General features: G+C 35.0%; 3 protein-coding genes across 3 annotated transcripts; 1 reads left to right on the plus strand and 2 right to left on the minus strand.

Annotated features, from left to right (window-relative positions):
* Positions 1 to 267: 267 nt before the first annotated feature.
* Positions 268 to 6,747, minus strand: LOC135687394 (heparanase). The gene is made up of 8 exons (XM_065203939.2): positions 6,144 to 6,747; positions 5,214 to 5,376; positions 4,979 to 5,029; positions 4,395 to 4,598; positions 3,690 to 3,801; positions 3,265 to 3,386; positions 2,288 to 2,431; positions 268 to 1,238 (listed from the first exon to the last, which is right to left on the minus strand). The coding sequence occupies exons 1-8, from the start codon at positions 6,655 to 6,657 to the stop codon at positions 1,079 to 1,081; spliced, it is 1,470 nt and encodes a 489-aa protein (XP_065060011.2). The 5' UTR covers positions 6,658 to 6,747; the 3' UTR covers positions 268 to 1,078.
* Positions 6,743 to 9,475, plus strand: LOC135687401 (translocon-associated protein subunit beta). Its single transcript, XM_065203946.2, has 4 exons — positions 6,743 to 6,863; positions 7,373 to 7,735; positions 8,761 to 8,838; positions 9,310 to 9,475. The coding sequence occupies exons 1-4, from the start codon at positions 6,858 to 6,860 to the stop codon at positions 9,418 to 9,420; spliced, it is 558 nt and encodes a 185-aa protein (XP_065060018.2). The 5' UTR covers positions 6,743 to 6,857; the 3' UTR covers positions 9,421 to 9,475.
* A 3,051-nt stretch (positions 9,476 to 12,526) lies between these two features.
* On the minus strand, positions 12,527 to 24,706 carry LOC135687405 (stomatin-like protein 2, mitochondrial). The gene is made up of 14 exons (XM_089114283.1): positions 24,548 to 24,706; positions 24,346 to 24,426; positions 22,709 to 22,783; positions 21,998 to 22,097; positions 21,073 to 21,131; positions 19,675 to 19,747; positions 19,233 to 19,292; positions 17,823 to 17,879; positions 16,761 to 16,807; positions 16,082 to 16,127; positions 15,182 to 15,294; positions 14,426 to 14,464; positions 13,975 to 14,064; positions 12,527 to 12,916 (listed from the first exon to the last, which is right to left on the minus strand). Exons 1-14 carry the CDS (start codon positions 24,614 to 24,616, stop codon positions 12,650 to 12,652), a joined length of 1,176 nt encoding a protein of 391 aa, XP_088970409.1. The 5' UTR covers positions 24,617 to 24,706; the 3' UTR covers positions 12,527 to 12,649.
* Between the last annotated feature and the right edge of the window lie 25 nt (positions 24,707 to 24,731).

Below are 24,731 nucleotides of genomic sequence, written 5' to 3' on the forward strand. Positions count from 1 at the left end.
AATAAAAGGAATACCACAATTACAACCAAAAACATTTTTGAACAGTTTTTGAATTATTATTTGAAAGAAATATCCACCACTTATTTTACACAGTCCTTAAAATCTACAAACTTGAATTGCTTAAGGCCGGTTTACATGATCACATTGTGTGATCACATTAAAAACGGGAAGTGCATTTAGTAACTTGTGTCCTTAGAAAATAAATTACGCATTTAAAAGATCAAGGGTATCTGAAAAATAAAGGCCAAAATGAAAAAGAACTTCATGCTATTTTGTGATTTTAATCGCTTACAACGATAATTCAATTACAACACAAATAAAACACTAGGTAACTCAATTTAGACAGACATAAGATACATTTATAAGCCAGAACTACCAATAATGGTATAAGATTATTAAGTTTCCAAGGGCAAAATCTGGAATTCACTCCCAGAATCAATAAAGACAACAGCACAAAATACCAGTAATTCAAGAATTTGATCAAAACTTGGTTCCTTGAAAACAAATGCGCGTGCTCGTTTTGCAGTAAATAATCTGTCTTATGCTATCCTTGAAATAGCTTTATGTTAGTCTTAGTTAGCGTGTTTTCACAGTTTTAAAAACTAACATTAAATAATCTACAATACAATACAATTCAATGCAATACAATACAATACAATACAATGCAACACAATACAATAAGATACAATAAAATTTATCTTGCCAGATATCAGGAAACTCCCTTCTGTGATCCGGTATTTGAATGCTGGGCAATTTTCAAAGATCTAATGGAGGAAATGCTACCCCCGCCCCCCTTATTGAGAAAAATTTACAGACATTTCATTCGATGATAAAAATGTTTTGTAAGTTTCATCTGCCCTAACAATATTATTTAATTTTAAAACGAACGCCAAGTGAAATGTTTTGATTTAAATCAACAATTTTTTTTCAAAAACACGACAATTCCACACTGACAATGAAATTTTGACATTCGCATAATTAAAAAACTTCTACGGTTCAAACTTTATCACCAGATTCATAACATTGCAGATTATTCCCTTGATATCATTTGATGGTGGACACGTGCAGCATCCTAATTTCAGCGCCACAAGCACGCCCCAATTTTTGCATTTTTTATCACAAAAAAACCATACCTTAGAGGTGGCATCACAAATGGTGGCGATGTAGGCTTTGGTGAAAAATCTGGAAGTGCTACATCGTCAACGAGCTCAAGAAGATGGCCATTTAGCATGACTTGCCTGGAAGAAAACATCAGTTGGTTTCTTCAAGAAAAACATAACAAAGATATTTGATGAATAACAAGAAAAATAAGACAAAGATAGTTTACTATTAAAAAAAGGTAATAAATTGGCATAAAAATATTTATTGAAGATTGTTTTAGATGGAAATAACCGTTTGACTAATTTTATGTGATGGAATTAAAAAAACTTTGATTTTATCCAATAAACGAAAATGTTTTGCTTCATCTTATAATTCGTCTTCTTTTACCGCTATTCTAAATATCTATTTGCATCAATGCAATATTAAAAAGCTCTGGTTTAGAGATATGATTGAAGAATGAAAGAAAGAAGGAAAGAAAGAAAGAAAGCAAGAAAAAAGAAAGAAAGAAAGAAAGAAAGAAAAAAGAAAGAATAAAGAAAGAAGGAAAGAAAGAAGGAAAAAAGAAAGAAAGAAAGAAATAAAGAAAGAAGGAAAGAAAGAAAAAAAATGAAGGTAAGAAGTAAGAAAGAATTAGAAATTATCTTGTAGTATTTTCGTGGTAATAATATCTCCTTGCTAAATATAAAACGTGCTTTGAAAAAAGCAAAAACCTTGAAACATGTTACTAAGGCTTTTCGTCTGACACTCTTCAGAGTACAAAACGTCAGGACATAGATCGAAACCTAGGTAATAGGCCAATTGTGGAACCCAATTTCGGATCGAAATAGGCCAATCGGAAACACGAGCACATGACTGTATAGGTTGACCAATCAGTGCCGCTTGCTTATTGAAAATATCACCAATGTCCTGAGGTGAAAACTACCTTTTATCTTTCTACACAAAAGCGATTTTTCATATTTATGTAGATTTACTCCAAAAGAAATTTTGATCAGAATTTCTACTGTCAACTATGGTCAATTTGTTTGGAAATTGAAATAAAACAAGTTGACTTTGCAACGATGATTGCAGAAGTTAAGTGAATGAGGCACGTTACAGCCAATTAAAACCTTCCTGTTAACGATATGTTTTCCTTATCAAAATCAAAATGGTGATAGCATCATAACTACATGAAAGCTGGAAACTTTACCTGGCTGTGGCGTCACCGATCGGCTCGAAAACAAACTCATCCGCAGCAAGATTTGATAAAGAGCCAGAAAGATTGAAGGTCATGTCTTCTCTAGGGTCCAGATTGATTGCAATGATTACAACCAAACCTTGAAAATATTTATGGCTGAAAATAAGAAAGAATTTTTACATCAGTACAGTTGATATCAATCAAGTAATTTTTTAACTTCAAGGGTAAGAAAAAGTTATTTAAATCACAAAGGGTCTTTAATAAACAGGAACAACCATGAAGTAGACAATTTTAAATCTAAACTAAAAAATTGCAATTACGACGCAGCCAGTGACGATGGGGGGACTGCATTTGGAGCAAAACATTTGGAGCAAAAATTTGGAGCAAAACAATTGTGTGAGAAATGATTTTTAAAGAGATTGAAAGTCTCGTAAAGTCAAAAAGAAACCAAGGAATTTTTGGCAATACCTCCCATAAAGCTGAAAATAATCCTAAAAATTCTGTAAATTGGTTTTCAAGTCGGGTGCCTCAGCAAAGACTTGACAATGTCACCCTCTTTAATATCGAACATTAATGTTCGTAAAACTTGTTCTCGAAAAAGATATCAATGAAATTATCGATATATTTAGTCGGCGTGGTGGGCGAGATTCGTATTTCTTTCAATGAAAACTCGAAAGGTATTTTGTAATGTGTCATGTTTTTAAAAATGTTTATTAGTTAGCCTCATTTTAATGACGTTGCTAATCATTGCTCGATGGATATATAAAGCTTTAGCATTGCTCGTGCGAAAAAATTTGAGCCCCCCCCCCCCCCCCCCCCCCCCATCTGAACTTATCCCACACGCCTGTGATCATCATTAGGAATAGTAAAGAGTTCCGAGCTCAGTTTCTAGCCCGTCGCCTTTGATAAATAAAAGTCAGAAAAGTGAGTTAAATTAAATTTGTAGTTGATCACAAAAACATTTCAAGCAAGCAATCTTTAGTACAAACCTGCCAAATTCGTTAACACAATGAGAATATATTCTGAATTTCCTTGACTTTTCTAGAGAGCCAGTTACATCCAAAACACGATGACCAACAAGTTGCTTGTACAGAACAGACAACCAGTAGTCCTATATAACAAAGATCTATCTAAAGGTTGACATAGATTCAGCTACGATTATTCATCAAAAGCATTAACATTTTTAGAGTTGAAAGTCACATTCACCCCTCTTCTCTTTTTCATGCGAGTGAAAGATAGCAATATTGTCCAAAAATAGCAATGCTTTCCACAAAAATTTACGAAAAACTTGTAGTAACTGGTATAAATAGGTCAGTTTTGGCATCAATGAGAATATCATGGTTCTGTCTCCAATTCACTGACAGTGCATTCTTGTTGATAATGAAATGTAAAATAAATGCTGATATGTACTTACCGGAGAGGGAAACAGATTCTTACTAATCAGTGCATATTTGCCCCCAAGGAGTGTTTGTCTTATTACCATGGTGATGTTGAGTCTGGCAGCTAGGCCAAGTTTGTCAAGCCAACTAAAAGAAGGGAAGTCAAGTTATTTATTGAAATGAAAATAGAAAATAACACCATTGGAAGCAAGACAGGAGGTATTATGTGGAAATACTGAAAAAATTTGACTGTCTCCAACCTTTGTCTCCAGTTTGACAAAGATTGTTCTAAGTTTCATTGTTTAGTCAAAAATTTCTTTGTGATTGCACTAACTTTAAAACTTTGAGTTGCATCTCAGAACCGTCTTGTCCTATACACCAAATAGCAAGTACAGCTCTGCCTATACATCATCAAGCACAGTATTTTTTGCATATATGCATATTTTATAAGAGAGATAAACAAAACAAAAATGATTACAGAGAAAAAGTGGGTTGGAAATAAAAGAGAGTGAAAAGGGTCAGAGGATGAATAGTACTTGGAAGTCCAAACAAAATGAAAGCTACAGCAAATGTCAGTCTGGCAACGGATGAAAAAAAACAGAAAATCTCAAAAATACTGGTAATCTTTTGATGATTGATATTAATTGAAACTTAATGACAAACGCTGAAAATTACACAAAACGTTTCAAAAACAAACTGAATCTATTGTTACAGAGGAACAACAGTGGAAATATACTCACAGAAATCCAGCAGCATATCTATCTGATAACGCTTCTGCTCCACCTCCATATGTGCTCGCTGTTTCACCAATCCAGATGGGTGTATCCTTTGTAGCTCCTTTCTTAATCATCTTTTTGGCAGAATTAGTATAATCTAGAAACTTGTCCAAGTATAATGGGTCTATAAAATCTTGCAATGTTGCATTTTCACTGGCACCGTAGTAACTGAAAATTCATAGAAGAGTATCATTGGAAATATATATGCTTGTACAACTGAAGCCTTCCAAGCTGCTTCTAATTCCAATGAACAAATACCAAGAAGCATTTTATTGAATAACATAGTACTTCTGTGTCCATCAGCTTTTAAGCTATTCTTAATCATAAAAAGCAGATTTGGAGTTTTTGCCGCAAGAATTCCTTCGAGCAGTCTGTCGAGCAGCCTGCTAGCATGACCTTTTCTTTATTCACACACTTGGAGTTTCTAACCTTTTGAATTCAATGAAATTATAGTTCAAAAACATGTCTCTCAGATAAGGCAAACTCTGATATTACTTGTAGATTTAGAAAGTTCAAAATAATTTAGAAATAAAAATATTTCTACTTACAAATGGAATGTGACAGCATCAAGAATATCATTGTCAATATTTTCCAAGAACCTGGAACATCGAAATTGCAAAGGGACTCTTTAGAAAAAACTAAAATCTTCATAATAAAATAGATTAAGACTACAAAAATCATGTTGCACAAAGGCTGCATTACCAAGTGTCAAAATCATAGTCGAAATTTTCTGGTTATGAAAATAGCTAAAAACAATAAATAAATAATAAGAGATTTTCTTACTTTTGAAAATAGCCATCTCTATTCAAGGTTGCAACATCAGGCCCAAATATCATTGGAATGTTGTGACCTTCTTCAATGACTATGGCTTTTAACATTCCAAAATCTCTTGCCAATTGCTCTGGCTTGATCCAAATGTCACGATATCCAAGATAGAGATCAGGTTCTAACAAGGATAAAAAATCTTGTAAAAAAATTTATGCCCCCAGAACCCCCAAACTGGAACCTTTGCCCTGTCAGATATTACACAAATACTTTCTACTAGGGCTATATTTTTTAAACAATGCAAATATTTATTTGCATAGAAACAGAATGAAAAAGTGATGACACCATAAATACAGTTTCCACAACTCTCTAGTTTTGGCTATATGAGCGTGAAGAGCATGGTGAAATATCTCTAAACATCTGTTTGATGTGTGACATTCGGTTGACATATAGCTATTTATAATCATAAATTTTGCAAACAGATTAACTGTTATTTTTTGCTTGGTTTGTAAGCTTTAGAGCAAGGATCAAATTAAAGTGGCTTGATTGGGAAAAAGGCCGTACTTGTATCTGAAAGGCTGAAAAAGGCTGAAATAAGGTTGCTGCCATTTGGCAAGCAACCTGTGACAGATGTAACTGATTTACCACCTATAGTTTTTGTGCTTAAAATAATCCTTATTATATTTTACAAAAACTCTCAACAAAGATGTTCAAGATACGGCTGCACCATTATCATCAACATGCAATGGGTGAAAAACCGTATGCTTTCATTGAAGACCTTCATTGGTCTTGTTTTGACAACTAAACTTGACTTGTCAGTTTTGGCCCTGATTTTATCACGTTAATCAAAATTTCCAGTTTGGACATTTATGCAACAAAGGGTGGCTGTGCACATTTGTATTCATGTAAAATGGTAACAAATCAAGCTTTTCAGGAAAAAACAATCACCATTTCCTAACTCGTAATTGACAACATATCCCTTGGAAGTAGTGTATCGCAGAAGTTTGATAAAATTTGTTGGATCCCAGGATCCATCGTGCTTCCTCTCCAAAGAATTAACACCAAAAATCATTTTCCATTGCATTTTCTTTGCAAAATCGTTGATCATATCCCATTCAGTACTGTTCAAAATATACTTTTCTGAATCGATATCGAGTCCCGTTTCGCTGAAAACAACATCATCCCCTTTTGAGCCACCTATTCGTAAATACACCATTGGTCTGTTCACATTTATGCTTGAGAGACCTTCGCACAAAGCTAAGAACTTTGGTGATTCAAAAGGTATTGGCCTCAAGTCTTTTGCAATCATGTCTGAGTCGAGCGCAATTGAAAGGAAAGTTGTTTCGATTTCTGCAACCGGAGATGTCGTGTTGACGTCAACAAGCAGAAAGTCTCCATAACTGAAGTCAATCAGTTTCAAAAAGAGGGAGACAATAATCCAAATGCGAGCGGGCTTCGCCATGGCAAAAATAATTGTGTACACTACTGTAGTCTTGATATTTCGTTGTCCTCTTCCCTCCAAAACAACACATTTTTTCACCCTCTTCTTGACACCGAGGTTGATTTCTGCGAACGAGGTTTCAATGAAACGTTGCCTTCCTTTTGTCTTTCAGAAGCAGAAACACCATAACGTGGACTTGTCAAGACGAAAGGAAACTGAAAATGTTGGTGAGTAAATGGTTTATCCTTTCTACCTATTAGACTTTTATCTCTCAACTGCATCTTAAGAATACAAGCTTGTTTTGGTCGAATACCAACAGATTACAAATGATAGGTACCAAACCTTAGGTGACTGAACTTTTTTTAGGCCAAATACTGTGAAAGTTGTGTACCCATCAATAAACTTAGTTAATCTGTTTAAGAAAGCTTAAAGTGAACATATGATGTGAAATATAAACCTGCTGAGTAATTTGTGCTAATTGTCTGTTTAGTTTCGTGTCATACTTTGTTTATGCCAGGAGCTTTTTTAGACTTAACTTTTTAAACTATTTCTAACTAAGTGTTTATAGATTTAACTTGATATTTGAAATTTTTCTTGAACAATACCTTAAAAACGTTTGCTTTGTAGCCAGATATGACGTGTTTAATTACTGGTATTAGGTCAAAAAGCTTCATTTTTCTCTGTTCTTTTCATATTTTGGCAACGTTCTAATTTTGTGTTTTCTTCTCTATTTTAGCGTTATGTTTGTCTAATTGCCTTTGTGGCTCTGGTATCTGGTGCAGATTTGGAAGCAAGAGCCAAACTGTTAGCATCTAAAACAATCTTAAATAATTTCATTGTCCAGAATAAAGATGTTTCGGTTGTTTATAAGATTTTCAATGTCGGTTCATCAGCAGCTTACAATGTTGCATTAAACGACACCTCGTTTCCAAACACAGAATTTAAGGTAGTCAAGGGCAAGAGTTCAGTTCAATGGAGTAGTATTCCACCTAACGGCAATGTGACACACGTTCTTGTTCTACAGCCATTCAAAGCAGGTTACTTCAATTTCACTGCTGCACAGCTTTCATATGATATCACAGATGGAGGGGAAAAGCAGGTAAATATGTTTAAGTCTTTAACAGTCGCCTGCTTGTCATGGAAGGGCGTTTAGCACTATATGATCAAATTAGTTTATTCGCGTAGGATGTTGAGAGAATCAAGACAATTTTCCAGCTCAGCACCCTATTTAGTAGTTAACAAAAATGATAAAATTTACACAAGTTAAGTAGTATGACAGACAGGTACAAACAGTAATTTGCATTGAAAAGACTTTTACTGAGAATAGAGACCAAAGGTCAAAAATCCCTCCTGCCACTAAAAAACTGTTTGTATTTAGCATCAGATGTTTGCAAGATAATATCTCAAACACAAGATATAGTCTCAAAACACAGGTTGCAATTGCTCATTGCTAACAATGCTCGATTACTTCTCACATCTAGTATACTTGATTCCCAAAGATTTCAATTAACAATATTTCAAAAAGCTTTTGGATTGTTTTAAGCAAATGGATAGTAGTGGAAAACAAGATATATCTCTTCTAAATCTTGTTAGTTCCTTTCAGCAAACTATATGAGATTTATTTAAATGAATATTTCTGATGTCTTTTATTCGCTTTCCGCCAGATGTCAGCTACCATCTACATAAAACTACAAATTTGTGATGGACATAGTTGTCTGCGTAGTGCAGTTACCCTAACCTAGACGAGCAAACCCTATTGCTGGTAAAATTTTATAAAAAAACATATTTCTGTACTTGGGCAAATAAATAGTTGTGTGCGAATACAAGAGAGGCCACAATAGCAGGCTACTCAACGGACTCTGGAGGAAATCCTACAATAGCAGACTGCTTGACGGACTCTGGAGGAAATCTTGCAGCAAAAAAATGATAAAATAGTAGTGTATAAGGAACACCGCAACGCAACTAGAATAAACAACAACAAACACACAAATCAGTGATGCTAATATTTCTTCCTGGCATACAGGGCTTCATCAGAGCAAAAAATAAATAGTTCCCTTTGATATTTTCTTGAAGTTATTTGTACCCAAGTTGTTAATATTAAGCATTTTACAAATTATTTTCCAGGCCGCTTTTACATCAGCTCCTGGTGAAGGTGGAATCATGACAGAGATTGATTTCAACAGAAAACACTCTCCCCATTTGGTAAGTCAAATAATCCTAACTAGTTCAGACAGATTAAGTCACTTGGACTCTTCAACTAGGACCAAGTTAAACAAATTTTTAGTCCGCCTCTGGATATTAATCTACTCTTATATATCTTATTGTTCATTGCTCTATGTTTCAACTCAGGGAAAGTGACAAACTCAATGGTTGTTTATAAAAGGGGCCAGAGCCCCAGCCCTGTGCTTTTCGTAGCCAAAAGGGGCCCTACAACAAAGAAGAAATTTGAAAAACAAGGGTCCGCAGGAGTTTTAGAGCCCCAGACCTGTCAGTCTCTAAAACTGCCACTGAACAACATAGGAGTTTTTTATTCTGTTATTTTTCCCCTCTTCTTTGCTATGGTGAAATTTGTTGCATTGAAGGCTTGATGAAGCTGAAGCTGTTTTTCATTTTGGTACATATTTGGTAATAAATTAGCATCAAATTCTGAAACCAGTTACCTTCTCTTTACAGCTTGAATGGGCCATATTTGCTGTCATGTGCACTCCATCCATTCTTATTCCATTTTTGCTGTGGTTCAGAAGTAGCTCAAAGTACTGTGAACACAAGACAAAGAAAGCATAAGGGACATCTCTTAGTATTGTTGCTTTTTATGCATATATTTTATAATTTAAAACAATTTCTCGAGTTTTGATTTTTCCTATCCTTTCAGAAAAATGGTGACGTAGGTTAGACAAACTGCAAACCCTTGCCTAAATACATGCAACTTTCTTTATAATATAAATTATGAGAAATGTAAATGTTAAACTGCTGTGATGCAGGTTGCAATTATGCCAAGCAGAAACCTCCCATAAATTTGTTAACTTTTCAGGTTAATGCTGTGCAATAAATTGTGACTTAGTGCATGTTATTCCTGCATTTCTTGCCAAAAATGTATTCAATTGTATTTGATAAAATACTGTGAATACTAGAATGAAAATCCACCTCATTTTCTGGTGTATTCTGGCACTGTCAATTTTATAAAACAGGGAAGGGGCCAAATTCATGATATTTTGTACTCTGGAAGGGTGGGTTGAGCCAGGAAGGGTTAAAGGCAATCTGTCACGACGTTGATTGATTATAAGAACAAAAGGATTTTTATTGTTTCCAGCCCCTTTTTAATTTATCTCATTGTAAAAAATATGGTGGAGCAATTGAATCATGTATAGGCTATTGCTCCAGCTATTGTTCTCGTTAACCAATCCACAACGAGACAGATTGCCTTTAAGCAAAATAGAAATCAGGTTTCAGTGTAAAAATATCACTGCATTGCAAGACAGAACTGCAGCCTTCCTGGTTCACCAGGTCCCCTCTCAGAATTAGATGCTTGCTCCCAGTCTCCCATATTTTGAACTAGAATATAAAGAGAACAAAAATTTTGCAAGCTGTTCTTCCAATTTCAACTTGTCCTGTGCTCCTGGTTGAGTGGTTGCTGTCACAGTTTTCTACCATACTTCATTTAAGAAGGAGATTCCTTTTGTAGCAGTTCAGGAGTAATAGAATCTAAAAAGTTCTATACAGAAAAGTTCAGTGTTAGTTTCCTATCTGGTATTGCATCTTGCTAGCATGCTTGCAAAAATTAGGGTTAAAGCTACTAAAAACATTCAATAATGGTACCTCTATTTGCCTATTGTTTGTGTGAACACTGTTGTCAATAAACTGCAACTGTGAGAACCGCTGCTTCTAAATATAGGTGCTTCTGGAGGTTTGGTGCTTTTCCCATGAGATGAACTTTGATGCTTCAATAACTAGAGATACAAAATACTTCATGCCGATCGGAAATATCTTCAGCCCGTTATCTTTTTTGTAAGACATCTTTTGAATTCTCAATGCAGAAAGAAGAAGGGCAAGTAGAAAGTTGCTGAAGAGCCGGACTTAGGTTGTCTGTCCCTGCCATAAAATTAAATTTTCCCCTTTCCGTCTGTCTCTTTTGCAGAAGTCCATAGGAAAGAGGCAAATATCAACTGCTCTATCAAGCATGAAATAGGCTTGAAGCAAGTTTACATAGAATTGATATATGCATAGCATCAAGATTATTTCATTAAGCAACTGTCTTGATTGATCTTTGATGTTCTCTGTGAAGAGCAATTCCACTGTGGTTCCCCTTTATACCTTGAGTAAAAGCTGATAGTTTTAAGGCTGGTTTCTAAGCAGTTTCATACAGCCTGGGATTCTCTGTGGAAAATCCAAGGCGGGATTGACTGCTTGAAAGAACAATATGATTGTAGCCTACTACAGCATTTAATGATTATTTTGTATTTGTTGCTACCTAGCATCCGAAGGTAATTTTTAGGACACTGATGAGCTATGCTTATCGAGCAGTGCCCTGGTCCTTCCTCTCGATGTGACCACACCTCATGATTACTACGCCTGGAATTACAGAGAGCTGGCGACTCTCCCCACTCTGAGTGAAAGTTTGGTCATGCCACTCTGAGCCATCCTCGTACCTCGCAGCATATTAGTTAGCATCCGAAAAATCTGCAAAGATACTTCCCCTGTAGAAAATGATGAAAGATAAACATATATAAGGTTCGGTCATCTTCATAAACAAACAAAATACCTTAGATATCTCCAAAAATTACAGTAAATATTGTCATTAGATTTTACCTTGTTGTCGGCGGTGCAAAGTAATTTCCGGTGCTATAAATGGCTTTAAGCATATAAACAATGCAGTTCTTCCTAGAATGGTTGTTGAACAGATCTACTAAGCTTGCAGATGCCTTGACTGAGGCAGCCCCATAAGGTTATGCACCAGCTTGAAGCCATGAGATAAAACTGCTTAACTTTTTCCATAGTCAATTTGATGGAATGAATTCTGGATCCCACTAACTGTTTCATCTAGCTATCCCTGCAAAACATTGCACTGTTCTTTGCACTTTGTCAACAGCATTTACATCTCCTACTCCAAACTTTGTTGTTTTCTCCAATGTTAGAGCTTTCACTTTTGTCTGATGTTTCTATTCAAATAGCTACGATCTTTGAATATTAAAACCAATATTGGGGAGGAGTGTGGTACAAGTTATTCAAAACACAAACAGTAAAATTTTTCCAAGACTACAACAAAATAAGGAGCAGAATCTGGTAGGGGGACACTTAGTAATCACCCTCAAGATCTGTCTTTTAGATTCCAGAGGCGCTTCGAGGTTAGCTCCGCAAATGCTATAAATAATAATATAACCGAAACTCAAAAAAAGGTAGTCGAGGGAGTCAGAAACATTTAAACGAGACACGATGAAAAGGAGGCACACTGAGACTTTTTAAAATAGTGTTTTAAAGACGGTATTTGCTAATTCCTCAAGTTTTAGGACACTTGTTGAATTATTCAGAGATTCAGAATATTTCAGTATACAGAATATTTTATTAATGATAAATGGGTGTTGCCCTGAAAATTAGATTCAAACTGAAGGCTAACCCCTTGATTTTAAAACTAAATACTTATTTTAAGGCTTAACTTTGTTTTTATTCATACATGATGGAGCAAGCAGGCTATTCGTTCTCAAAACTCTTGTAACTGGCATTGCGTCTTAAGGTGACTGTTTGTGCGCCATTGGTTATCCCAGCACTTACAGAGTTAGAGAAAAAAGATGGAAACCTTGCTGAGAACATAAAGAATTTGGCAAACTTTCACATGCATAGCCCTGACTAGAATTTTTCTTCACTGGAAATACTACAAAAAGATGCAAAAAAGAACTCTAGTTTTCTAAATTTCATTGTTTGATGATTTTTCTTATACTCAAAACGATTTTGTTTACACAATCTACATTTCCCTCTTTCTTTATGCAAAATCCATGCCATGATTACAATCCATCGCACTTCAATCGAGTTCACCTAAACCGAACTCGCGTTTCCTTGTTGGAGAATTTGCTACACTAAATAAAAAGTCATCTTTGGAGCCTAGAAGGCCTGCTGCTCCCAAACTTGCGCCGGTTTTTGATACTGTTGAAGAGGTGGAATGGCTCTCTTTTGAGGGCTGTTTCTTCCCACGATCACCTCCTGTCGTTGATGGGGTAGATGGATCGTCATCCGGGGGTGCATCCTCGGATGCTGGCAGTGTTGCTATCTTTCCGTAAACAGCCATGGCCTATAATTCAACAAAATGCACATTCAACAAAGCTCGTAGATGCTGATGGAGGAGCTTGGGGGAGGTTGTGCAGGGTTGGGTGACGTTAGAATGAAACAACTGTCATATTGCTACAAAATTTCAAGATATAATCTTGAAAAGTCAATTTGAAGCGACACTCTTCACGTTATTATTTAAAACTAGATTAAGGAGCATCACACGAAAGGTAACGAAGTATGTGTTCTTTTACGCTGTCTCGTGTCATCGATCCTGAAAACTTTGCTATCAAAATTCTTTCTGGTTTTAGCCAGTTGGTAGAGGGCACTGGGTTCGTATAGATTGCAATAAGATACATGCTCGGTAAATTGCTGATGAAATGCTGACACGAACTCAGTGGATCAGCGATGTGATTGGTCTGGACAGTGCTACTTTCGATCTTACTTTGTTTATAGCATGCTGTGGACCCGTAAAACCTACTTGCATGCACAGGTAAATCACACATCTCATAATATTAAACAACAGAAAAGGAAATGTATAAAACAGATCATTTTGATAGAGAATTTCAAGTACCATCGATGATTCACCTGGGAACTACTCTTGATATTACAATCGCGAAAAAATCATCTCAAAAAATTTGAGGCAAAACGTTTAGAAAAAAAAATTTCATATAAAACATTGTAAAGCATATTTTTATCTGATGATAAAAGTCCTGTCTGCTGAGTCATAACTTTAGTCAAGGTTTTGAAAAAGGCAGTGCAAGCTCTAAACACAGTTTGTATATCAGACACAACTTTTGCAACGAGAAGGTCAGCATTGGTATCTGTATCCCAACCTCCTGCATATAAAAATTCCTCAAGAATAACTTAAAGTCCTAGGTGGGCATTTGCTCCTTGTCCCGAAAACGCCCCAGGGCCACTCAGAGAAGCTTACCCCCCCCCCCCCACAAATGATCTGGTGCACATATATCCACTTGAAAGTTAGCTTTGTGTAGCCCCCCTTCCTCCCTCAGATTGAACGTCGTTTCTTAAATGGGCTCATTGGAATCATTACAGCAATAAGAAAATACCTGCAACACATACCTGGGCTACCATGCTTGCTACGTCACCAGTGTTTGACGGTAGCAGAATTGTATTGTTCGTCTTTGCCAGGCTTGAGAATGCTTGCACATACTGAAAGAAGGAGGACACATTGAAAAGTTTTTCACTACAAGAAAATATTTTTGCAATTAATGGATATCATGGCCTTAAAAGTCCAGTTACCAGACCTATTAGATCGATTTTCCTTTAGTGTGCACTTTTTGTTTATAAGAAAACTTGCTATAAAAAAACTCAGAAATGGCGCTGCTGAGGAGCTAAGATACTTTCAGTACTATAAACAAAACGTATCCCCTGGAATTTAGAACATACCCAAAAAATTCCATAACGAGAGCCAATGGCTGCTCTGTTCCCGACCACAGGGACATGGCATATAGTGACTGATAAACGCTTGCTCTATCACTGAGGTGGCTATAGACAACGGTATAAATCATACCTGTTCGGCAATCGAGAGTGATGCTGCTTGGTTTCCAGACTGCAAAATAACAAAATCGTGCAATTATTTACTGCAGTTTCTAATATTCTTGCCCATTTGTTACGATAAACAAGCTTTTTCAAAAGTTTCTTAAAGCATTCATGCCCTACACCCTAAAAAAGTCAATTTTACCATAACTTGTTAAAATTCTGTATGCAAAGACATCTATGGGCTCACAGGTTGCATTAGTAGGACATCAAGCAAGGTCTCTTATACTTTTTGGATACAAATTACGTCACTTAAGGTCGTAGATTCTAAATTAAGGTGTTGGTTTTTACTATGTGACAGAAAAGTTCCAACTGCCTTAAATAATCATTTCCACTAAAAGTGATATAAAATTTACTACACACACAGCTACAGAGCTTAAAAAGAAAAAGCTAAGTTCCGGACACCGAGATATACTGAAAGAGCTGGAAGACCAAATAAACGGCAGGCCAGCCTGGATGCAATGTTTAAACATCCCCTATGTGAAACAGGGCCTCCGACGAAAGGAGGTGCGGCCTTGGCCCCACCCACATTTTTGCAAAACAATAGAGTTATTTTCAAAATCTTTTTTATGGGTGTTAAATTTTCCCTTGCCCCCCTCCCCCCCCCCCACTTTTCAACCTTTGTCGGAGCCCATGTGAAAGAGCTGAGCTTGCACGCAGCATTAACCAACGGACCATAGACAACCAGCGTGCTACGTAAGATTTTAAGTTTTAGCATTCATGAATTTACCTTCTCTGAAAGGGCTTTCGAGATCAAATTGATAGCTTCCGCCCTTGCTCTTGCCTTTGCTAATATTGCATTGGCCTCCCCAGTGGCACGGTTGATGGCTGCTTCACGCTGCCCTAGAACAAAAACGAGTCATTTCATACGTGCTGTAGCAGTTAATGTAATAAATTGGATAAACAAGGAAACTTATATTTAAATTTTCAATCAGTACCGCATCTCTAAGAAACCTTGCTAATCTCGGAATCCTGGAATATGAGAAAGTTACAATGGGGCTATAAATCAATACAATATGTTTAATTACAAAACAAAATTGAATTAGTTATGTCTAGTATAAACTTCCTAATTATAGCTTGAAAAATTTAGACAAAACAATTGACATAGCACAAACGGAAATTTTAAAAAATATTTGTTAAGAACTTAGAATTAGATTTTATTGCTGTAAAGGGAGAAATCAGGATATATCGAAACAAGATTGTCTTCAAATAAGCGAGAGTTTTATAAAAAAAACTCAGTTCCAAAAAAGGATTTTATTCTTGTGTTTAAAATTATAAAAAAATAAAAGAGACAATTCATATGAATAATAAATTTTATAACGAATTTAAATTATATATAAAGTTTACAAAATAAATGAAGCTAGAAATATGCAAATATTTATCAACTTTGTCAACAATTATGAGAAATTTTCTTCTTAATATTACAATCAAGACCAGTCAGAGAGGAGCAAAATCTGGGTTTCGATATTGTAGACTTTATGACCAAGAACTCCGAGTGGCAATTCACTATTGTAAAAAGCGTACGAGATTGCCACGAAAAGAAAAGGATTTCTAGAGACCTCTGGATAAACAATTGCATTTTCACTAAGGTTGCACGAGATTGCCCCTGGAAGAATTCGAAGAAACAAACCTTCTGACTCTAAAATGCTTGCTCTCTTTCTTCTCTCAGCTTCCACCTACGAAATGAAAAAAAGGACTTGAGCAGGATGCGAGAAGCTTAATATCAGAATGAAATAACAACACGCAGCGGGATACAAATGTCATAATTTTTATTTTGCATTTTAGTAATGTGCGCTCCAACCAAGATTGTAAGGGAAAAAGTTTTCAGAGCGAATATTTGTTACCTATCCATAAATCATGGCCAAAATTCCTTGGAACGTCATATTGCTTAGTTGTGTCTTGAAAAAATAAACTGTTTTGGTAAAAAAAGACGGACACCGCATCCCTCTCCTTCAAAACAATGTTTGTTGTACAGCCAAATATCATTTGACTACACCGAAAGGAACCCATAGGAAAATACGGAACCATTGCATAAAACGAAATTGTTCAGAGAGGGAGGGGTGGGTACAGTATAAACTACCCAAAGGTTTGGTGTAGTGTACCAAGAATTTAGGTAGGAATTGTAGCATACGTTTTTCTGTGGTATCATAAGATTTCGTGGTACGAAAGATTTACTTGTGTTCCATATGTATTCTGCACATAAATTTGAACAAATAAACACATCTCTTATTGACGATGTAAGCTTGAATCTTTCCCTTTCCTTGATAATTTCATTTGCAAGCCATTGCACAAATAAAATTAAAACCAACCTGCATTTGCATTGACTCTTTTACTTTTGTTGGCAGCTGTATGTCACCTAGAATTATTTATAAAAATCATAGATTCACAAAATCTTTTCCCTTCTACCTTTCAATCACCAAAGAGAGTTTTATTATTCTGACATTGAAATGGCCGATAAAAAATATATCAGCTGTCAGTCACGTGCTGGTTGGTATTCAAGTGTACTCAGTCGGCCGGCGCTAGACCTGTTAAACTTGAAATCTGGACGTTAACGGACTAAAATTCCAGACCTTGCAATATTTAGGTTATAAAAAATCATTAGCAATTTATTCACATTCAATACATTTACGCAAAAAAATTAGACAACTTAGTAACAGAGACTATAAATTTCTTATAGTCATTTGAATTTCAGATAATTGGCAGAGCCCGGTCGTCCTTCCATCTAGCAGTTTTGGAGTCGATCTTCATACAAACGAAAAAGCTGCCATTGTGTAGACAGAAGGAGTTCGTTTTCTCTCTTTGACTCCAGTGGTAATTTTTCATTAGGCACGCAGCACTGATTGGTCAAATATACCGGTTATGTGCTTGCGTTTTTCTGATTGGCCTATTTCGATCCACATCTGGGTATATATTTTTCATCGTAATCTATCGGACCCTGATTCTGATGTTTTATACTCTGAGGAGTATGCAAACAATCTTTTGTTGGTACAAAACTTGTAAATGGCTTTGAAAAAAGCAAACATTTAGTAAACCAAAGCTTTTCGTCTGACAATCTTCAGAGTTTAAAACGTCAGAAAATAGATCGAAAACTCTACGCTAAGAAATATATATACCCAGCTGTAGATCTAAATAGGCCAATCAGAAACACGAGCACATGACTGTATAGGTTGACCAATCAGTGCCGCTTGCCTATTGAGGACCTTGTTTTAAACTCTGAGGAGTGTCAGATGTGTCAGGCTTTTAGTTAGTATGTTATGATATGTTTGCTTTTTTCAAAGTCATTTTAAAGTTCTGTACCTCTAAAAAATTGTTCACCATAAAATTTCTTAAATTGACATATATGTTAGGGTGTTTTTCTAAGAAATACTTACGAATTTCGTATCTCAGACATTTGATACCCCAGACTTGAGCAGCACTGTTTATCGCCTCTATGGTGAGAAAAATACAAAATAGTAAGCAAATTTCAAAGAAAAATGCATGATACTAACACAAAAACTGGAGGCAACAGGAATTTGGGTTTTAAAGGAAGAATGCTGAGAAATTTTGTGAACAAGTATCACAAGAGAGAGAGAGCGCTAAAAATTGCTAACATCAAGCCCAAACTGCTAAAGACCAACAAAATAAGAAATAATATATTTAAGACAGATAAGTGGAAACAACGCTAACTGGGAAAGTGGACCAACATGACAAATGAAAACAGACTCATGTCATGTCCTGAGTTTATTTTATTGCCAGATATTTCATTCATTTTCTCATTTTAAAAATCTTTATACACGAATTCCCTATCAGCTATAATACAAATATAAATAAACTACTTCTATTACAATTACTTCTTTAATATATATAAAATAAAGATGTTGCTGTTCTATCTAGGGATCGTGTTTTGTTTTGGGAATTTATTAACTTTGTAGGAATCCCTTCAAGTTTCTTTTGAACATGGAAATTGTGGGGCTCATTCTGATGTTTCTTGGAATCTCATTCCATGTTTTGGCCCCAGAGTGAAAGATACACCAAACATGTAGAGACAACATTGTCGTCAACACCCTCGAGCATGACTCTTAAAGAAAAAGAACAGTAAAATGGGCTTCTAAGCGGAATTATAGGTAAGCCTTTAAACGAAAAGTGAAAAGTAAGTCATTCTCTTCAAGTTCCTTTATTAATGGAGGCATATGGAACAAACACAAAGATACAATCAAGAAAAAAGCTTATGTCTGGTGATTCGAATTTTCAAGGGGAAGAACAAATTTCCTCGAAGTGTAGAAAGTTTGAATAAGAGGGTGGCAAATTTTCGAATGATTTATTTGACTAAAGAAAAAGTCACATTATCAAAATAAGTACATCTATATATAGAAGTTTGTCTGTTGATATTTCCGAGCACAGTGCTCAATACGTTTGCACATAGAGCGTGATATAGCATAGAGTTGAAGAAAGTAAAACTACATGTTTTATCTCTACAAGCCTGATTTGTGAATAACTCACTCTTCAGGAGATGTTGATACACTGAAATATTCCTCCTGAAGAGTGAGTTATTCACAATACAGGCTTGTAGAGATAAAACATATAGTTTTACTTTCTTCAACTTTATTCCATATCTATAATTATATATGTCTTTCTCAGCAATTACAGCTTTTTATAAAGGGGAAACTGTTGCATTTTTGATGCAATGCAAAAAATACAAATTTTGATAATTCGAGTCACTTTAATGACTGAATGCATAAAATGGTGTGTTGCTGGTTTGTCATTTGCTGGTTGAAAATAAATGTGAAAAAGTAGTTACTTACCAACTATACTATGATTCAAAGTGTCTCTTTCCTTGAAAACTTCATCCAAGCTGATTTTACCTTAAAACGTTAATTACAGAATTATAGAGATTCAAAAAGAATACTGAAAAATTCTTCAAAAGCATGCATGAAGCATGAAGTATTCTGCAAAAGATCGGTTGACAGCAATCTTCATAACTTAATGATAGAAGCTGATTTACTTTTCATGGAAATATCATTATGCTTAAAAAAGTGAAAATAATATAATAAGACATTCTGAAAGAATTGCTAGATACATGGATGCCTTATGACTGAACCATTTCAAAAGAAACAATGAGAGTTAAAGAGTATCTTTAATTATAATTGAGGCTCAATGGCTAAAGTTATGACATTCATTCCAAATAAAGATAGAATTTCTACACATAAACACGAGACAAACACTATCAAAGATACATCAAATCACCTAATTCTGATCTCATTGTTGTCTGTGCAAGCTGTGTTATGGCAAACTGTGGATCTTCTACACCGTATGAGGCCTAAAGTGGAAAATATTGATTGAAAATCAATTCTATCAGCAATAAACATTGTTTTAATTATGTTTACCATTTGAAAGCTGAAGAAGCTGAAGATACTTGAAGCAACATAGCTAACGAATTTAGGTTGGAATTTTGATTTTAGTGTCTTTGAAGAACAGGCTCAAACCATACATAAAAATAGGTTCCCACAATCATTTTCCTACTCAAGTCAAAAGGATGAGCCCAGGGGGTGTATGGAAAACATTTTTTGTACCTTAACTCTGTCTCTTGAAAAATATGCCAAAAGCATAACCTTAGAAAAAAACGCGAAAAAATGACACAAAGGTGCCAAAATAAACCTGAAGGGGAAGAATATCTGCACTGTCACTAACAGGGTTGTTTGTAGTTGGGGAGTGCCACCCAACCCCAAACCCCCCCTCCCTGCGTGGAATGAATGCATGGTGCAAGAGACAGCAAATTCTATACATGTGAAACAAGCTACCAGGGAAGTGATGTAACAGCTGTCAATTGAACTCTCAAAGTTTATTAGACAAAACTGAACAAATATTCAAACATTTTAACATACAGCATGTCATTTTTACCATCTAAGTTTCCTTAAATAAAAAGGCCACCTTTTATAAAAACTATTCCAGTATGGATATTTCCTAGCGTAGGTAGAGTTTTCCATCTTTGTTCTAATGTTTTCCATCTTTGTTCTAATTTTTGCTTTTTTCAAAGCCTTTTTTAAACTCTGTACCATAAAAAGATTGTTTACAGTAAATATCTTGTCTTGGCAACAAACAGGAGCAATTAGAAATGTGCATTTTCAAAGGCTAAAGTCAAAGAATGAGGGTATTGCAGAATTAAGCTAATATTTTGTTGGGACAAGAGAAATAAAAAATTATGGAGGACAAGAAGGGGTTATGGAGCTATCTTATTAGAATTTGTCTGAATCTGGAAGGCTTCTTCAGTCTGTGATTCATAACTCACTTAAAGAACTATTCAGTGTCAACGGTTTTTTGTGCATAAACAGTGAGGGATAAAGAGAACTGTGAAAAATAACCTCAATATATTCAATTTTATTTATTTATGGATTTCTGACCATTTTGGTGTGACTTTATTTGATGTGAGGTAAAATGGGATGAATGTGCTCTTTTAAAAAATAAAGTTTCCTTTGAAAGGATTCTGAAAAGTTTAAATTAAAAGAATCCAAGAACTAGAATTCAACTGGGAAAAAAAGAAATTTGCCCAGTTGAATTCTAGTTCTTATACAATCCCTTAAAGTATTCTGCTTAAGTTAACATTACACAAAAATACATACTAGAAATACTATCTAGGAAAAATACCTTGTAAGGATCAACAACTCGAAAGTATAAAACGCCATCCAAGTGAAGGGTAACATTGTCTATAAAAATAAATAGAAATTTCTTTGGGATTCTAGAATAGACAAAAATTAATTTGAAACTTTGCTCAGGATTCTGAAGATACTTTTACTCTGGAAACTTAGGAATAATCTGAAACTGACTGAGAAACTGCTTGACACATGAAAACAGCCACATGAAGGTTTTCAATGAAACTTAAAAATAAAATGCTTAAATTGTACATTTTGAGATCCATTTTAAAAGGCCTTTTTGTTGAAATACAATACAAAAGATAAGGAAAAGTGCTTCAGCTTTTTAATTATGGATTTTGCATTTCTTGGGAGAGCTGCCAGTGTTGATGGTACCAGCCATAATTTGCATTCTACCCTTCATGGCTTTTTGGGATAGAGCAGTTAACGAAGCTCTAATAGCTATTCATATTTCAATTTTTTTCATTTCATTCAAGTATCAGTTAAAAATTTGGTATACTTCATTAAAATGAGCTATTGTTAATTCACACAAGGAGTAGTCTAAGATATATTGGAAAATCTAAGTCACAATCTAAGTCACTCGTTATTTTCATCAGAGAATAATATTATGTGACCCTAAGGCTGTGAATTCTCTAAATTCAAAAAGGAAATGACAAAACCATAATATAACACAAAGGTTCTGTAGGGAAAGGCTTAGTACACTCTCAGTACAAAACTAAAATTGGTTTATTTGCAGTCAGAAATTTTACACCCATAACCTTCCCAAAAATATACACCAATTCAGGTCCCAGTTAATAGGTCACAAGAAAGGGGGTGATGATCATATATATATATACTTTATCAGTAAAAGAAATATTACTAAATTTCTTAAATATGTGCCCGTCAAAATGGAGACAAGGCAATAATTTTTATATATTCACCTCTGGTAATGGCAGACTGCTGTGGAACTTCAATCGCTATTTCTTTTAAACTCTGAAGATATTTGATCTCATCAATCACTGGGATGAGGAAATTCAGCCCCTAAAAAGTTAAGAAATAGATGCAATGGAAGAACAAAACTTTATTAATGGAAGGCAGTTTAAAACATGCTGAAGACATCAAGATGAAAGGTACATTTATCAAAAGATCAAGATAAAACATAATTTAAGTTCCAGTGCAAGGTGGTGTGATATGCTTCATTTCTCACTGCTTTTCAATCCAGCATGCATTGGAAAGGCAAATAACAGTTAGGCAAAAACAGACAGATGATACAAAAAGAGCAGGCAATAATTTGTATGTTGTTAAAACAATTTCCCATTCATGTACACAATTTCCCATTCATGTACACAATTTCCAATTCATGTGCTGTTTGCATCATCAACAGGTTATGCAGAATGCTGAGCATTGAGCAACTGTAGTGATCAGCATAAGTTGGAAGTTGTAACAAAAAAATTTGGAAGATGTAACAAAAGCCTTCTACATAACTGAGGCAATGAAAATTAGAATAATCTTTTTCTCTCTTGGACCCTTTAAGATTCTACCCAAAATGCCTGTCATTTGTCAAAAAACCTGTGACATTTCATAGATTTTTAATAATCATAAATATGGTAGGAATGTTTATTATACATAATATTTTAAGCATGTAAACTCACAGGCATTAATGTTTTATGGTACTTTCCAAATCTCTCTATAATCCAAGACTCTTGTTGGGGAACAAACTTGATAACCTAAAACAAAAATGTCCACTACATCACCAGTTGAATTCTTGTGTAGTGAAAGGGGGCTGAATCCCCTGACACTCTGTGAATCTTAAGAAGGTTAGGAGCTTTGAAGGTAGCTAAATAGAAGGTTGAATAGGGAGATTTCTAAGGGTGTCACAATTAAAAGAATTCCAATGCTGATCTGATAACTTTCAAGGAGAGAATCTGCAGGTTCCCATCAGCTGCAAGCTGTCATTAGTTCAACCTGCTTCAACAAATAAATATGCATGTTCTGTGTTGTATTATATTGTATTGCATTGCATTGCATTGCATTGTCTTGCGTTGCATTGTCTTGCCTTGCATTGCATTGTATTGTATTGTAGATTATTTAATGTTAGTTTCTACAATAGTGAATATACACTAATTAAGACTACCATGGAGCAATTTCAAGGATTGCATAAGACAGTTCATTTACTGCAAAATGAGCATGCGCAGTTGTTTTCAAGGAACCAAGTTTTGATCAAATTCTTAAACTGTCTCAGTATTTTGTGCTGTCTTTATTGATTCTGGGAGTGAATCCCAGATTTTAGGCCCTTTGTCACTTAATGATCTGATACCATTGTTGGTAGTTCTGGCTTTAGGAATGTCAAGAGGGTTTTTGAGTCGAAGGTTATGATCTGTTGTTTTGGGTACAAAATAGTCTTTCATGAAAACAGGATTAAGGTTGTTAAGTGTTTTATAAACTTTGAGTGCTAAAATTTTAACTGATTGGACATGTATGGTAGTTTCTTTTGAGTTAGCAAGTAAATCTTTGTAAGAAGATGAATAGTCCGAATAGGCTAATCTTAATGCCCTCTTGTTAATTTTCTCTAGCTTCCTTTACCACATGGCATCCATATCAATGGACAATAGTGACATAGTATAAATGAATTCATAATTATCCTTAGATTTCTCTGCCAACCATAAATCTTGCCAGTCTTTTTAAAGAATTTAACTGTTTAGCTGCTTTTTTACAGATCTTATCAATATGAGCGTCAAACTTTAAATTTTCATCGATCTGAACACCAAGCAAAGTAACGTTTCTCTCTATTTTAATTGGAAATCTTTGGTCAATTTCAAACTCATTTATGCATTTATCTTTGCTGCCGATTGTGATAGCTTGATATTTATAGGGATTTGCAATCATTTCATTGTATGTAAGTAATATATGTATGTAAGGATATCATGTCTTTGTTTCCTGCAAATAGAATGTTTATGCAAGTACAAGAATTTGTAAGAATGTGCAAATTGTAAAACTTTCTGGGTATTTATAGAATATTTTTGCATTCTTAATGGTTGGCTTGTGTAACTTCAAAAATCTTAAGTTGAAATCGTGACTGAACAGTTCCAAAATATTGAACAGTTTTTTAAACAACTCGGCTTGATAATCGTCGTTTATCTTTAAGTGCACACAAAAGCAATAAACTTTGTCAGGCTAAAAATCCAAAATGTTATCGTAAAACTCATTTTCATTCCTAGGTTAAGAATAGACTTTTAAGAAGAATATAATAAAGCAGACTGCGATACGTTTGAAATCCAAAAAAGCTTACCGTGTTTACAGGCATGGCTCTTCTTTTTCCAGTGCCAGACATATAACTTGCTGCAAATAATTTTTGAGGGTTTTTCACTGCCTGTTGATATGAAATATACAGTTGAACTAAATTCTTGCTACAGGAGGCGACGAGCTAGGTAAACCAAAAAGAAACTGGATAGAAATTGCATAAATGACTAGATCTCAAGCCTCATACTCACCTTTCCTTCTGAAAATACTATTTTACCTCCAGCAAGATTCACTGAACGCCTCACAAATGAGGAAGCCATGTTTTTAAATCTCGCGTATTAAATATTTCTTGGAGTGATGTAACTTTGGAGTTCACCCTGTTTCAGCTGTCCTTTTTGTGTAGCCTCTTTTTGAAATAACGGCTCATTCACTTCA

This window comes from Rhopilema esculentum, chromosome 20 (assembly GCF_057945365.1).
Source record: "Rhopilema esculentum isolate cy_ngs chromosome 20, ASM5794536v1, whole genome shotgun sequence".
NCBI classification, from domain to species: domain Eukaryota; kingdom Metazoa; phylum Cnidaria; class Scyphozoa; order Rhizostomeae; family Rhizostomatidae; genus Rhopilema; species Rhopilema esculentum.